Source organism: Hemitrygon akajei, chromosome 12 (genome assembly GCF_048418815.1).
Source record: "Hemitrygon akajei chromosome 12, sHemAka1.3, whole genome shotgun sequence".
Taxonomy (NCBI): Eukaryota; Metazoa; Chordata; class Chondrichthyes; order Myliobatiformes; family Dasyatidae; genus Hemitrygon; species Hemitrygon akajei.
Window position 1 is genome coordinate 98325155 of NC_133135.1, and position 14465 is coordinate 98339619.

The following is a 14465-nucleotide window of genomic DNA, read 5'->3' on the forward strand; positions in this document are numbered from 1 at the left end:
TGTAGATAGTCCAACAAGAGGAGGGGTTGTACTAGATCTGCTGATGGGTAATCAGCCTGTCCAGGAGAGCGACATTTCAGTAGGTGAGCAGTTGGGGAACAGTGATCTCAAGTCCTTAAAGTTTAAGAAAACTGCAGCTGAGGATAAACACGGATCTTGCAGGAGAGTATTAAATTGCAGCAGGGCAAATTACAAGAGCATTAGGCAGGAACGAGGGAGAGTTAATTGGATACACCTGTCTTTAGGCGTCCACATCCAACAAGTGGAGGGTGTTTAAAGACCAACTGCACAGAGTACAGGGATGTTCCAGTAAGAAGAAAGAGCAAGGCTGGCAAGGTAATAGAACCTTAGTCAACAAGAAAGAGGAAAGGTTTAAAGCGTCAGAAGCTAGAAACAAACACTGTTCTTAAGGAATATAAAGAACCCAAAAAAGAACTCTACTAGGGAATTAGAAAAGCCTGGAGGGGCTGTGAGAAGTCCTTGGCAAGTAAGATTAAAGAGAATCCTAAAGCATTATACATGCATCAAGAGCAAGAGGATAAGTATTAAACATTTGCTTGGATGTGGAGGATGTGACTGAGGTCCTTTTATCAGTATTAACCAAGGAGAAGGACATGGACAGTAGGAAGATGAGTGCTGAGTTATGCTCGGGCATTTTGAGGTTAAGAGCATCAAGTTGGATATGTCTCACAGGCCTGATGGGATATACCCCAGGTTATTGAGAGAGGCAAGAGAAGAGATTGCTGTGATCTTGACCAATATCTTTGTGTCCTCACTAGTCACAGGCAAGGTCCTGGAGGAAATCAGTAGCTAATGTTGTTCCATTGTTCAAGATGGGAACCAGTGATAATCCTGGAAACTGTGAGGTCTGTCATTAGTGGTGCTCCACAGAGATCTGTACTGGGACCTCCACTACTTGTGATTTATATAAGATACCTGGATGAAAATGTACTGTAGATGGGTGAGTAAGTATGTTTGCAAATGATATAAAGATTGGTGGTGCTGTGGACAGCATAGAAGACTGGCAAGGAATACAACAGGATATAGATTAGTTGCAGATATGGGCAGAGAAATGGAGTTTAACCCGACCAAATGTGAAGTCTTGCACCTTGGCAGGTCAAATAGAAAGAGACAGTACATAGTTAAAGGCAAGACCCTTCATAGCGTTGATGAACAGAGATACCTTGAGGTCCAAGTTCATAGTTCCCTGAAAGTGGCTACACAGATTGGTAGGGTGATTAAGAAGGCATATGACATGTTTGCCTTTATTAGTCAAGGTACTGAGTTCAAAAGTCGGGAAATTATGTCGCAGCTTCATAAAACTCTAGTTAGGTTGCATCTGTAATATTGCATATAGTTCTGGTTTTCCCATTATAGGAAGGACGTTGAGACTTTAGGGAGGGTGCAGAACAAGATTACCAGGATGCTGCCTGGATTAGAGGGCATGCGCTATAATGAGAGGTTGGACAAACTTGGGCTGTTTACTCTGGAGTGGCAGAGGCTCAGGGGGGATCTCATAAATGTTTATAAGATTTTGAGAGGCAAAGAGAGTAGACAGACAGTATATTTTTGTCAGGGTTGAAATGTCTAATACCAGAGGGCATACATGTAAGGTGACAGGGGGTAATTTCAAAGAAGTTGTGAGGGGTAAGGTTTTTTTACACAGTGAGTGGTAGATGCCTGGAATGCACTGCCTGTGGTGGTGGTAGAGGCAGAAACATTAGAGATTTTAAAGAGACGTTTAGATAAGCACATGACTGTGAGAGAAATGGAAGGATACTGACATTGTGTAGGCAGATGGGATTAATTTAATTGGCCATTTGATTACTAATTTAATTTGTTCAGCACAACATTTTGCTGAACAAATGAAGGACCTGTTTGTGAGCTGTACTGTTGTATGTTTTATGTAGTACCCTCAATCTATACTATAATGGAATTAATCAGTACCCTCACCCAGTCTGCACTGTATATAATCTAGTATGTATTGTCATAAATCTGTATAGTGCCTCAGTTCCATTTGTATTGTTGGGAATCTGTTAAGTGTCTCTGTTGCAGCTTGATATACAGCCATGGCATTGAACAACACAGGTTCATGCCCTTCACTCACCACATCCGTGCTGACCACAGCACACATCTTTACTGATCCTGCATTCACACAAAGATTCCTTTTCTTACAGGCCTTGGCATTTCAGTGTTTGTCTAGATGTTTCTTTACATGTTGTGAGACTACCTAATGCCAGCTCCTTTGACACTTTGATTGTAACTTAAACCACTCTCTGGTTGAAAATAGATCTCCCTCAGATCCCCTCCAACCCACCCCTCTCTCACCTTCAAACTATGCCTTCCAGTCTTAGACACCCCCACCATGGGGGAAGAAAAGTCTTAATATTGACTTTATCTATCACACACAAAATTCTGTGTGTACCTACCTATGTCTACCTTCAGTCTTTGCTTCAGGGAAAACAACCCCAGGCTTATCCAGTGTCTTCTTATAGCTGAGACATTCCATCCAAGGCATGCTTCAATTCTCCACTGCACTCTCTCCAGTACAATCATATCTGTCCCATGGTGCGGTGACCAGAACTGCACGCAATACTTCAGCTGTGGCCTGACACGCAATGAATTTATAACATGATGTCTCAGCTCTTATATGCTATGCTATAGCTGATGAGGCAAGCATCTCACAATGTGTTCTTCAGCTTCCCATCCATCTGTGATACTACTTCCATGGATTTATGGACGTGTGCCTCAGGATTCGGAAGGCCCTCGCATTTACTGTATATCTCCTGCCCTCATTTTTCCTCTCAAAATATTCGTGTTGGAATTAATTTGCATCTGCCAATGTTCTACACAACCTTCCATCTGAAATATATCCAGCTGTAGCCTGAGACAACCCTCCTCACACTGTGCAACACCACGTATTCATGTTCTTCGTGAACCAACTAATCGTACCTCCTACATTTACAGCTTTCCAGTCAGAAAATATTCCTTCCATCTTCACCTTCTGTCTCATTATCACTAAGAGATACTTGCATCCACTCTGCCAACTTACCCTACATCCCATGGACCTGTGTACAATGCACAACCTTGTTAGAGTCCAGACATCCATGTGGTATAATCTCAGTTAACTCTTTCCCACAAAATAAAAGCCATCCTGATCAATCTTCGCCTTTCCCAGTGTAGATAAATCTGGTCCCTTAGAACATTTTTTTTTGCAATAGTTTCCCTGCAATTGATGCAATACTCACTGGCCCGTGGTCTTATCACTGTAGTCCTTCTTTAACAAAGTAACAATATTTACTGCCCTCTAGCCTTCTAGCACCTCATCTATTGTCAATGAAGTTGCAAAAATCTGTCAGGGCCTCAACAATCTTCTCATTTGACTCTCATAGCAGCTGCGGATACATCTCATTTGGCTCTGGGCATATATCCCAAGGCATCTCACAGCTCCTCCCTACATGCTCCAGAATATCACTCTTCCTCGATCTGATTTCTCCATCTACCATATCTTTCTCTTTGGTAAATATCCAGCAGATATTTATTCAGAACTTTGATCACATTCCCTGGCTCCACAGATTGTCACTCTTTCCCTGGTTACTATTTGCTTTCAATATACTCAGAAAACATCTCAGGATTCTTCTCAATCTTGTCTGCCAATGGTACTTCATGGGTCCTTTTATCTATAAGTACTCTTCTACACTTAAAGGGTTCTCCATTTTGAGATGCATATACCAGTTATGTTTCCGTTTTTCTCATCAGCCCTCTATGGTCCTTTACACCTGACCCTGTCATCTTTGCCTTCTGCACTTACCGGAACCTGTTGGCCCTGAACTATGTCTATCTCTTCTGGAAAAAAAAAATCTCACTTATTAGATGTTGCTTTACCTGCAAGCATCTGTTCCCAATCTAATTTCACCAGGTCCTCTCTTATGCTATAGAAACCAGCCTTCCCTCAATATAGGACCTTAAATTCTCTATCATCCTCATCCATTATTACCTGAAACTTACAGAATAATGATTATTATTACCAAAATCCCCCCATTGAAACTTCCACCGCTTGTCCAGCTCATTTCCTAAGTGTTGTCTCAAAAACTCCCTTGGGTACACTTTGAAAAGTCCTCCTCGTCCAAACCCTATATAAAGGCAATCCTAGTCAGTACTGGGCAGAATTGAAATCCCCCACTACTATATCCTGATTCTCTTTCACCTTTCTGTGATTTGTCTATGTATCTGATCCTCTATGTCCCGAAGAATGTTGGGGTGGACTGTAGTGTAACTTAAGCAAAATGATTGTCCTGGTCTTATTTAAAAGTTGCATTGATAATGCCTCATTGGAAGAACCTTCCAAGACATTCTCCTCTATATTGCCATCATATTTTCCCAAATTAATTCTGAATTAATTGGGGCACCACAGTAGCTTAGCAGTTAGCACGACATTATTACAGCTTGGGGAGTTGGGTTTCAGGGTTCGATTCTGGTGTACTCTGTAAGGCGTCTCTATATGCCCTCCCCATGGAATGCAGGGGTTTTCCCCGGGTACTCTGGTTTCCTCCTACAGTCATAAGACCTGTTAGGTAAGTTGATTGGTCATTGTAAATTGTCCCATGATTAAGTTGTTGGGGTGGTGGGTAGGAAGGGTATATTCCACGCTGTAACTCTAAATAAAATTAAATCAACAAATAATACTGCATTTAAGATCACCAGCCCACTCTCAGTGCACCTGAAACTTTTATACCCTGGAACTGTATTGAACAGAATCTGTACATTGAGCCTACTAAGTATGGAATTTGTTCAGTATCTCTGTTGCAGTCTGTATCCATGGAATCCATATAATGCTTCTCTCCTAGTCTACATTGTATGGAATCTGAAGTGTGTCCTTTCATCTTGACCATGATGTATCTGACAGGTCATTGGGGAGAAGGCAGGAGAATAGGTTTTTTTTGCAATAGTTTCCCTACAATTGATGCAATACTCACTGGCCTGTGGGCTTAACATTGGACTTATCATTGCTGCCCTCCTATAACAAAGTAACTACAAGACGCTAGCAGTATGCTGGAAGTTCGAAAGTGTTGGGCAGAAGTGAATGCAGTTTCTGTTATTAGGGAGAAATGCTTGGGAAGCTGAAAGGTCTGAAGTTAGATATCACCTCGACCAAATGGACTACAGTCCAGGGTTCTGAAAGGGATAGCTAAAGATTGTGGAGGCATTAGTTGTGATCTTTCAAGAATCATTTGATTCTGGAATGGTTTCAGAGGATTGGAAAATTGCAAATTTCACACCACTGATCAAGAAGGGAGAGAGGCAGAAGAAAGATAATTATGGACCAGTTAGTCTGACCTCAGTGGTAGGGAAGACATTGGAATCTATTGTTAAGGATGTTGTTTTGGAGTAGTTGGTGAAATAGGCCAAAGTCAGCATGGTTTTCTTAAGAGAAAATCTTGCCTAGCAAATCTGTTAGTATTCATTGAGGAAGATAACAAGCAGGATAGACAAAGGAGAATTAGTGAACGTTGAGTACTCGGATTTTCAGAAGGCTTTTGACAAGGAGCTGCACATGAGGCTGTTTAACAAGATAAGAGCCCATGATATTACAAGAAAGATACTAGCACGGATAGAGCAATAGCTGATTAGCAGGAAGAAAGGAGTGGGAATGAAGGAGCCTTTTCTGATTAGCTGCTGGTGACGGGTCTGTGTTGGAACCACCTCTTTTATGTTGTATATCAATGATTTGCATGATCGAATTGATGGCTTTGTAGCCAGGTTTGTGGATGATACAAAGACAGGTGGAGGGGCAGGTAGTGTTGAGAAAACAGGGAGGCTGCAGAAGGACTTGAATAGATTAGGAAAATGAGCAAGGAAGTGGCAAATGGCATACAGTGTCGGTAAGCGTATGGTCATACACTTCGGTAGAAAGGAATAAAAGTATAGACTATTTTCTAAATGGGGAGAAAACTCAAAAATCCATGGTGCAAAGGGACTTGGGAGTCCTCATGCATGATTTCGCCAAGGTCATTTTGCAGGTTGAATTGGTGGTGAGGAAGGCAAATACAATGTTAGCATTCATTTTGAGAAGACGAGAACATCAAAACAAGGATGTATTGCTGAGGCTTTATAAGGCACTGGTGAGGCCTCATTTGAAGTACTGTGATCATTTTTGGGCCCCTTATTTAAGAAAGGATGTACTGGCATTGGAGAGAGTTCAGAGGAGGTTCATGAGAATGATTCCAGAAATGAAAGGCTTAGTGTATGAGGAACAATTGATGGCTCTGGGTCCTTACTCACTAGAAGATGTCATCTCAGAGGGATTCTCTTTAAAAGCTATCTCACATTGAAAGGCCTCAATAGAGTGGATGTGGAGCAGATGTCTCCTATGGTTGAGGAGTCTAAGACCAGAGGGCGTAGACTATAGGGACATTGCTTTAGAACGGAGATAAGAAGGAATTCAGAAGGTGGTGAATCTGTGGAATTTTTTGCCACAGGCAGTTGTGGAGACCATGTCATTGGATGCATTTAAGGCGAAGGTTGATAGATTCTTGATAAGTCAGAGTGTGAAGGGCTACGGGGAGATGGCAGGAGAATGGGGATGAGAGTGAAATGTATCAGCTATGATGAAATGGCAGAGCAGACTTCATGGCCTGAATGGTCTAATTCTGCTGCTATGTTTGAAGGTCTATTTGCTCAGTTTATTGCTCTCCATGTGTATTGTGTGGAATTTAAATAACATCAGTGGAACTAGGCACAAAAATGTTTTGGCACAGCCAAGAAAGGCCAAAAGGCCTGTTTCTGTGCTGTAATGTTCTATGGTTCAATCTCTGCACTGATCTCTGTTGTATGGAACTTGTACTAATGGCTCAGCTGAAGTGTATTTGAAAGAATCTGCAGTGGGCCTCTTTCTATCAGTTAGGCATTGAAATAATTATAATCAGGCACTACCTTGGTCAGTTCCTGGGCATTAGCTAGATTATCGACTGCGATTGCCAGAAACACATTCAGCAAGGTGTCTTTTCATCAGAGTTAAGGCATTCAGAAAGTAAGCTGACAAACCGATAAGACTGACTTTTTAAAAGTGTAGTTCTGGCCCTGATTGGAGAAAGTTGTCCTTATTGCAGAGAATCCCAAACCAAATCCTTCACCCAGCAAAGAAACAAATCACACGACAATCAATAAGTAATCAGTATAGTTATGGCAGACACAGAACGGTCCCAAACTTTGCTGGAAATGTAAATAGTAAGAACAGAATTCAGTTTCTCCATTTGGTGTTCCTATCAACTAGTGAATTAATAGGCAGGGTCACATTCATTTCAATATCTGCAACTGTTCACTTGGCAGAGAGTTTTAGGTATGGCAGGTGGCTGACAAATGTGAATGTATGGTCTCATATACAAAATTGCAGGGCCTTCTATTTCTGTGCTTTTGCATTTGGTGCTCACAATGAGGACTCATACAGAGGGATGTCCATTTAGAATGGAGATAAGGAGGAACCAGAGGGTCATGAATCTATGGAATTCGTTGCCACAGGTGTCTGTGGAGGCCTAGCCATTATGTATATTCAAGGTAGAGGTTGGAAGACTCTTGATTGGTTAGGGGTATAAAGGCACACAGGGAGAAGGCAGGAGATTGGGGCTGAGGGGGAAATTGGATCAGCCATGATGAGTTTGGCTCCTATGTCTCATTGTCTTATGGTCTATACATTGGTGAGACCAAATGCTGAGTAAGTAAACATCAGCTATTTGTCCTGTCTACAATGGCCATCTCAAGCTTCTGGTTACATGCAATTTCAATTTCCTTCCTTGTTCCCACAACAATGGCTCTCTCCTGGCTCTTTGAGGTCCACCAAAAACCAGAGGAACAACACATCATACTCTAAAACATGAGAGAATCTGCAGAGCCTGGAGGTCCAAAGCAACACACACAAAATGCTGGAGGAACTCAGCAGGTCAGGCAACATCTATGGAAAAGAGAAAACTGTCAATATTTTGGGCCAAGACCCTTCTTTACCCGATAATCTGCCTGCATGGTCTACAATCCAAAGGTTTGAACATTGACTTTTCCATCCTCAGTTACCCCTCTCCCCTGCGTTGCTTCCCCACTCTTACCAGTCCAAACAGGGTCTCTCTCCTTTTGTTCAACTTTTCTATCCCCCCTCCTCTACCCCGTGTTAGACATCACCCTCTCTCACTTGATCTCATCTTCCTATCACCCATTTACCTGTCCTCCTGGGTTTCTTCTGCCTTGGTTCAAATTTCCTTTTCCTTCCTCAGCTTATGGTGCAGTGGAGATTTGCAAGTATGTTGCCTGGATTGGGGAATATGTCTTATGAGGATAGGTTGAGTGAACTCAATCTTTTCTCCTTTGGAGCGACAGAGGATGAGAGGTGACCTGATAGAGGTGTATAAGATGCTGAGAGGTGTTGATCGTGTGGATAGTCAGAGACTTTTTCCCAGGGCTGAAATGGTTGCCACAAGAGGACACAGGTTTAAGGTGTTGGGGAGTAGGTACAAAGGAGATGTCAGGGTGTAAGTTTTTTTACACAGAGAGTGGTGAGTGCGTGGCAAAGGTGCTGCCTGACCCATTGGTCATGGTGCCTTCTGTCATGGAGGAACAACATCTTGATTAACTACCCAACAAAATGTTCTGTTCACTTGTGGGAGCTCCTGTTTTCCCCTGACAGCCTGGGACACAACCATTTAAATGTTCCAATACTGCTTCGTTTGACAATCTTCATGGTTTTGCCACGGGTCAAAGGCCACAAATTCTATGGCAACTTATTCTTCTTGAAGAGTCCATACTGAAATGTCTGGTATTGATTTATCTTTATTTGTTCATGGTTTAATTTCTAGACCCAGACTGTAGTGGTGCTAAACTTCAACTTCTCCTGGAAAACCGGATTCTAACAATTAATACTAGAACAATCACCCCAACTATCCAGTAAGATTCCTGCAGAAAGGTAGGTTCAAGAGTCAAGAATGCTAGGGTTCTTTCAACAAAATGGTTTGTGTTCCTCCTAAGCCACTGAACCACCCAGGTCAAATAAGAAGTTGGTAACTCATTGCCATAAGTTTTAAAAACTTGTATGTATTTCTTTTTCCTAATAAAAGACCCTTCCACTTCCTTCCTGCCACTATTTTTGATCTTTGTGTTAATCTTCAATGAGCTCATTCCTCTTTTTGAATCAGATTTGACTTTAAACCTCCATCAGTTTTCTAAATCATTCTTCAACTCCAAGTCTGAGTGTGAGGAGAGACTAACTATTGGCCAAACTGTCCAGACTTGTGACTCCAATTTGCCTGCATTAACCATAACTTACATGTATAAACTGAAAGGTGCCAAAAGGATTATAGAAGGGCATATGTAAGATATTAATACTCTGGCAATTAATGTGTTGGATTATCTCCTTTATGAAGACATTATTTCTTTTAGTGACACCTTTATGGCCAGCAATCTCACATATCTGAGGGGGAGGCTGAGTAACATCTTACTGAATGGCCAGTATCATTTAAAAATGACATCAGCCCCTTCTTTCATGTCAGCGAGGTAGTCCATTATTCACTTTAGGCTTTGAATATTTTGAAAGGATCCCTGAGTTCCTAATCAGAGAGTATAGTTTGAACCCAAAGCAAGAACACAGAGTTTGAAAGAGCAGGAAATTTATCCAGCAAAAGGATACAGTTGCCGAAGAGTGTGAGGACAATGAAATATACAGAAGACCACATTCCTGAGTTCACTCCTCCTTGTGATTTTATCCCATTGTACATCACCTCATTCCAATCTTCACCTGTTAAAATCTGTAGGGAAAAGATTTCATATTACTCTGGTTGCGTAAGCAGAAGAAACTCAAACATACAAAGGTGAGATCTGGAGCAAAATCTTCTTGTGGACATAATGGGACCAATACAAGGAAGCACAGAAATTAACACTGATTTTCATTACCACTCAGTAAATACAGCAGTACCCTCTTTACAGAAAGCTGGAACCCTGGTCCTCTAGTTCAAACAGTCACAGTACTTGAAGAAAGACAGATATGTGGGTTGTGTGCTGCCCTGTTGGGAACCTGATGTGAAGCCCTGCCTCCCAATGGCAATGATGATCTAATTGCTACACATTCTGGTGTGGAGTCATCCAGTAATGCAGCTGAAAATGGCTGCATGTGAGGAAAGTGCTGGGAGAACTTGGGCAAGTGGGGTGGCCATTCAACGGATCAGGGAAGCAGGCTGCATCCTGCTAGTACCCCCTGCAATGACTACTGTATGTGCCGGCAGACTGCCTGGATAAAACCTACAACTTTGCCACACCTTGTCTGAGCTGAACCACAATGCTGAATTGAACTAAATCCCTTCTGCCTGTACATCATCCATAACCCTGCATCCGTGCATATTCATGCGGCTCCCACCGCCCCTGGCAACATGTTCCAGGCACCCATCACACTGTGTTTAAAAAGAGACTTGCTGCTCTTGTACTTCAAACTCTTGACATTTCTACTCTGGGAGAAAGATTCTGATCATCTGCCTCTTATAATTTAATAAAGCTCTATCAGGTCTTCCCTCAGCCTCTGATCTACCCAAGGAAGCAATCCAACTTTGTCTACCCTGCAGTCACTCTCTCTAATCACCTGTGCTCCCCTCTCTCTGTTCGGTTGCGAGCTCTCAACTCAGAGATTTCTTTGATAAGCTTGATGACCAGTGACTACCTCACGTTATGTCTCAATGAATAACTGTACACAGAGCTATGCCAGTTTGAGTTTCACCATTTCATTGGCGTGGCCTGAGAAATAACCGGCACGGCAGCTGGGCAGTCCATACCAGGTTCTTGGTGCAACACCACTGTCAGTAGCATACTTTGTTTTATTCCCAGATTATGACAGGGTTTGCTCCTGAACTGTTTGTAAGTGGGAATTGACCAACAGTGTGTGGGAAGGGATCACTGAAACAGCTGTGAAAGCAGAGCAAGCAGTGGTTATGGCGATCAGCTGGCCTCTCAAATGCTCGTGCATAGGCACAGAGTGTCTGTCAGTCAGAGGTTTGTAAGCTGGGGAGGACTTGTACTGCTGTAGTGACTCATTTTCACACAGATTTCACCAATGACCTTGTTTCCTTGTTACATTACATAGCATCACTGACTTGGAACCCATATTTTCATCAATTAACCATAAAACGGTACCTCCTTTAATCGCAGTACTCTGCAGAGAGTGGTGTGGACAGCCCAGTGCATCTGTAGTTCCCATGGTTCAGGACATTTACAAGGACAGGTGTAGGATCACTGGGGACCCAAACCATCCCAACCACAATCTATTCCAGCTGCTACCATCTGGGAAATGGTACCGCAGCATAAAAGCCAGGACCAACAGGCTCCGGGACAGCTTCTTCCACCAGGCCATCAGACTGATGAACTCACGCTGATTTGAGTGTACCCTATATTACGTTGACTATTCTATTTATTATAAATTATTATAAATTACCATGATTGCACATTTAGACAAAGATTTTTACTCCTCATGTATGTGAAGGATATAAGAAATAAAGTCACTTCAATAAAAAAAATCATCTTTGATACATATGTACAAATCTACTAATATTTGTGTATCTTCACATCACTAACTCACTGATGATCCATTTACCACATGCTTTTTTTTTAACCAAACACGGAATGAGGTTCTGTTAAAAGTCATAGACCACTACAGAAACGTGCCCTTCATTGACTAGACAATGCCGAACCATGAATCTGCTTCGTCCCATCGACGTGCATCTGGAGCACAGCTTCCATAACCCTCACATCCATGCTCTTAACCAAGTTTATCTTAAATACGGAAATTGAACTTGTACCCATCATTTTCACTGGCAGCTTGCTCCACACTCTTATCACCCTCTGAGAAAGAAGTCCGTCTCATGTTCCCCTTAAACATTTCACCTTTCTGCCTTAACGCATGACCTCTAGTTTTAGTCTCACCTAACCACAGTAGAAAAAGCCTGTTCCATTTAATCTATCTATACCCCTCATAATTCTGTATACCTCTATCAATTCTACCCCCCCATTTTTCTACGTCCCAGGGAATAAAGTCTGAACTTTTTGAACTTTCCCTATAACTCAGGTCCTCAAATCCTGACAACATCCTTCTAAATTTTCTTTGCACTCTTTCAATCTTATTAAGTCTCCTTCTTGTAGGTAGCTGACCAAAATGCACACAATACTCCTAATTAGGCCTCATCAATGTCTTGTACATTTCTTATTAAGTCTCTTTCTTGTAGGTAGCTGACCAAAATGCACACAATACTCCTAATTAGGCCTCATCAATGTCTTGTACAATTTCAATAAAACATCTTGATCTTATCTAGGTATTTATCAGCGAATGATCAATGTCCATCTCTCATTGAGGGCACTCATCTCCAATTGACTCGTATTATGCAACTTCACTCACTGTATTTTAATCTCTCTGTATTTAATGTCTTCACTAATATAACATACATAGGATCTTAGAGTCACAGATGTGTAGCACAGAAATATGCCCTTTGGCCCATCTCATTCCTCTCACCTTAAACCTAGGCTGCCTTGTTTTTGATAGCCTTACTTTATAAAAATGGTTTTGGCTATCTAACCAATCTTTGTCTTTCATAATCCTATAATACTCCTATGACATCATCCTCCATCTCCTTTGCTCCAGGGAAAACATGCCAAGCTTATTGTGGTGAACTACATATACCTGTCTGGACTGCTCCTGTGGCTCCTCCCACAGACCCCTGCTGACTGCTCCTGTGGCTCCTCCTACAGACCCCTGTATAAAGGCGACTGAGGCCTGTTGCCCAGCCTCATTCCCCAGGATGTAGTGTTGTTCATTCTTCCAGTCAATAAAAGCTGATACCTCGCTTCCTACGTCTCAGCGTGAGTTATTGATGGTGCATCACTTATCCAATCATTCTGCATAACACATGTCCTCTAATGCAAACAACATCTTGGTGAACCTCTTCTACACTCTGTCCAGCAAAATCACACCTTTCCTACAGAACTACACACAGTGCTCCAAGAGCACGCCAGCCATGTATAGCTACAATGTGATAATTCACTTTGACATGTCTTCTCAGCAAATGAAGTTACACATTTTTAGACTCATTGGCAAATGTTCCATACCTTCACCAGTCACTGATTAATTTTGCAAATCTTCACCTATTATTAACCAACATTACATCAGTATTCACTGATTGACTAATATCACCCTAATATAATGACTTGCTAGCCCATTAATGTCTTAGTACGTGAAAGTTTTTGATCTGGAGAATGGATATGGAACTGTAACAATATTGTTGTGATTTGTGCTCTCATGTTGCAATTGGCCGAAACTTGCTTTGTCAATTCTGTTTTTCTGCTTGAAATAGGACCTGACTGCTTTTGCAGGTAAATCTAAAATCATCACTCAAGGGCCATTTTGTACATCATGTACAGAGTTTGTACATCATTTGCACTCAGCAACGCAGATTATTACATATCTTCACAAATGCTTCACATTTGACTCGATAATTCTATGTCTTTGTCACCAGTCATCTTCACTATGCCACTTAGCTTTACGTCTTCATTACTCACTCACTTGTTCATGATTGCTGGATATTGTTTAAGTTTATTGGCCTTTGACTCATATTGCACATCTTTGTTTCTAACTGACAATTACTGAAAAATTTTGGATGAATACTACTTGCTTTTTCTGTTAATTATCAAGTGCTACACACATTATACATTATAAGGAATACACCATTTTCTGATAAGTGATCTTTGTGCTTTGACTAGCACATTTCCTCTTCTTCAATGCATCTCTGCGTAACTTTGACTTATTCATGCATTATTAAGGCCATCATTCAAAGTGCTGGACACCTGTACCTGAAACACAGTGATGATTGCAGCGGGAAAAGTGTCAAAGTTGGTTGGAGGTGTACCTTCCTCAAAGTTGAATCTAAGATGAAAAGAACATGTAAAAGGACTTGAAGGTTGCACAATGAAACAGAAAACAACATCAGCCATTCATGTATCATTATAAGGAAATAATGGGTTGGTGCAGTAATAGAGAGAAACAGCATAGAAATAGTACTGAGCACATGCTGACTGTGAATCATCATTTATACCAATCCCATATTACTCCCATTTCTAAATTTTTCCCAATATTCTTATCTACACTCCCCAGGTTCTACTGCTCTAGTGGCAGGTTATAGTCACCAATTAACCTACAAAACTGGAATGTAGGAGGAAACTCGAACACACTGGAGAAATACACACAGCCACAGAGAGAACATGCAAACTCCACCCAGAGAGTACCCAACACTGGAATTGATCTTGGGTCTCTGATGCAGTGAGGAAGTTGCTCTACCTGCTGTACCACAAGTCTGAAAATCCTGCGAGTGAGACTTGCCTCTTGGCTGCTAAACTTTTCACCCACCATCTGTAAGGAATAATCTCCAACAACGTTCCATATTACTGGGTCCCATACC

The 14465-nt window shown here is 41.7% G+C and overlaps 1 protein-coding gene across 1 annotated transcript in view; it reads right to left on the bottom strand.

Moving 5' to 3' along the window:
* The window catches only part of LOC140737314 (probable voltage-dependent R-type calcium channel subunit alpha-1E), a 619860-nt gene that overhangs the window by 233186 nt on the left and 372209 nt on the right, over positions 1–14465 (bottom strand). Inside the window, 3 exon segments of the mRNA XM_073063744.1 lie at positions 6934–7001; positions 9668–9785; positions 13861–13933. Coding sequence (XP_072919845.1) covers positions 6934–7001; positions 9668–9785; positions 13861–13933 — 259 coding nt within the window.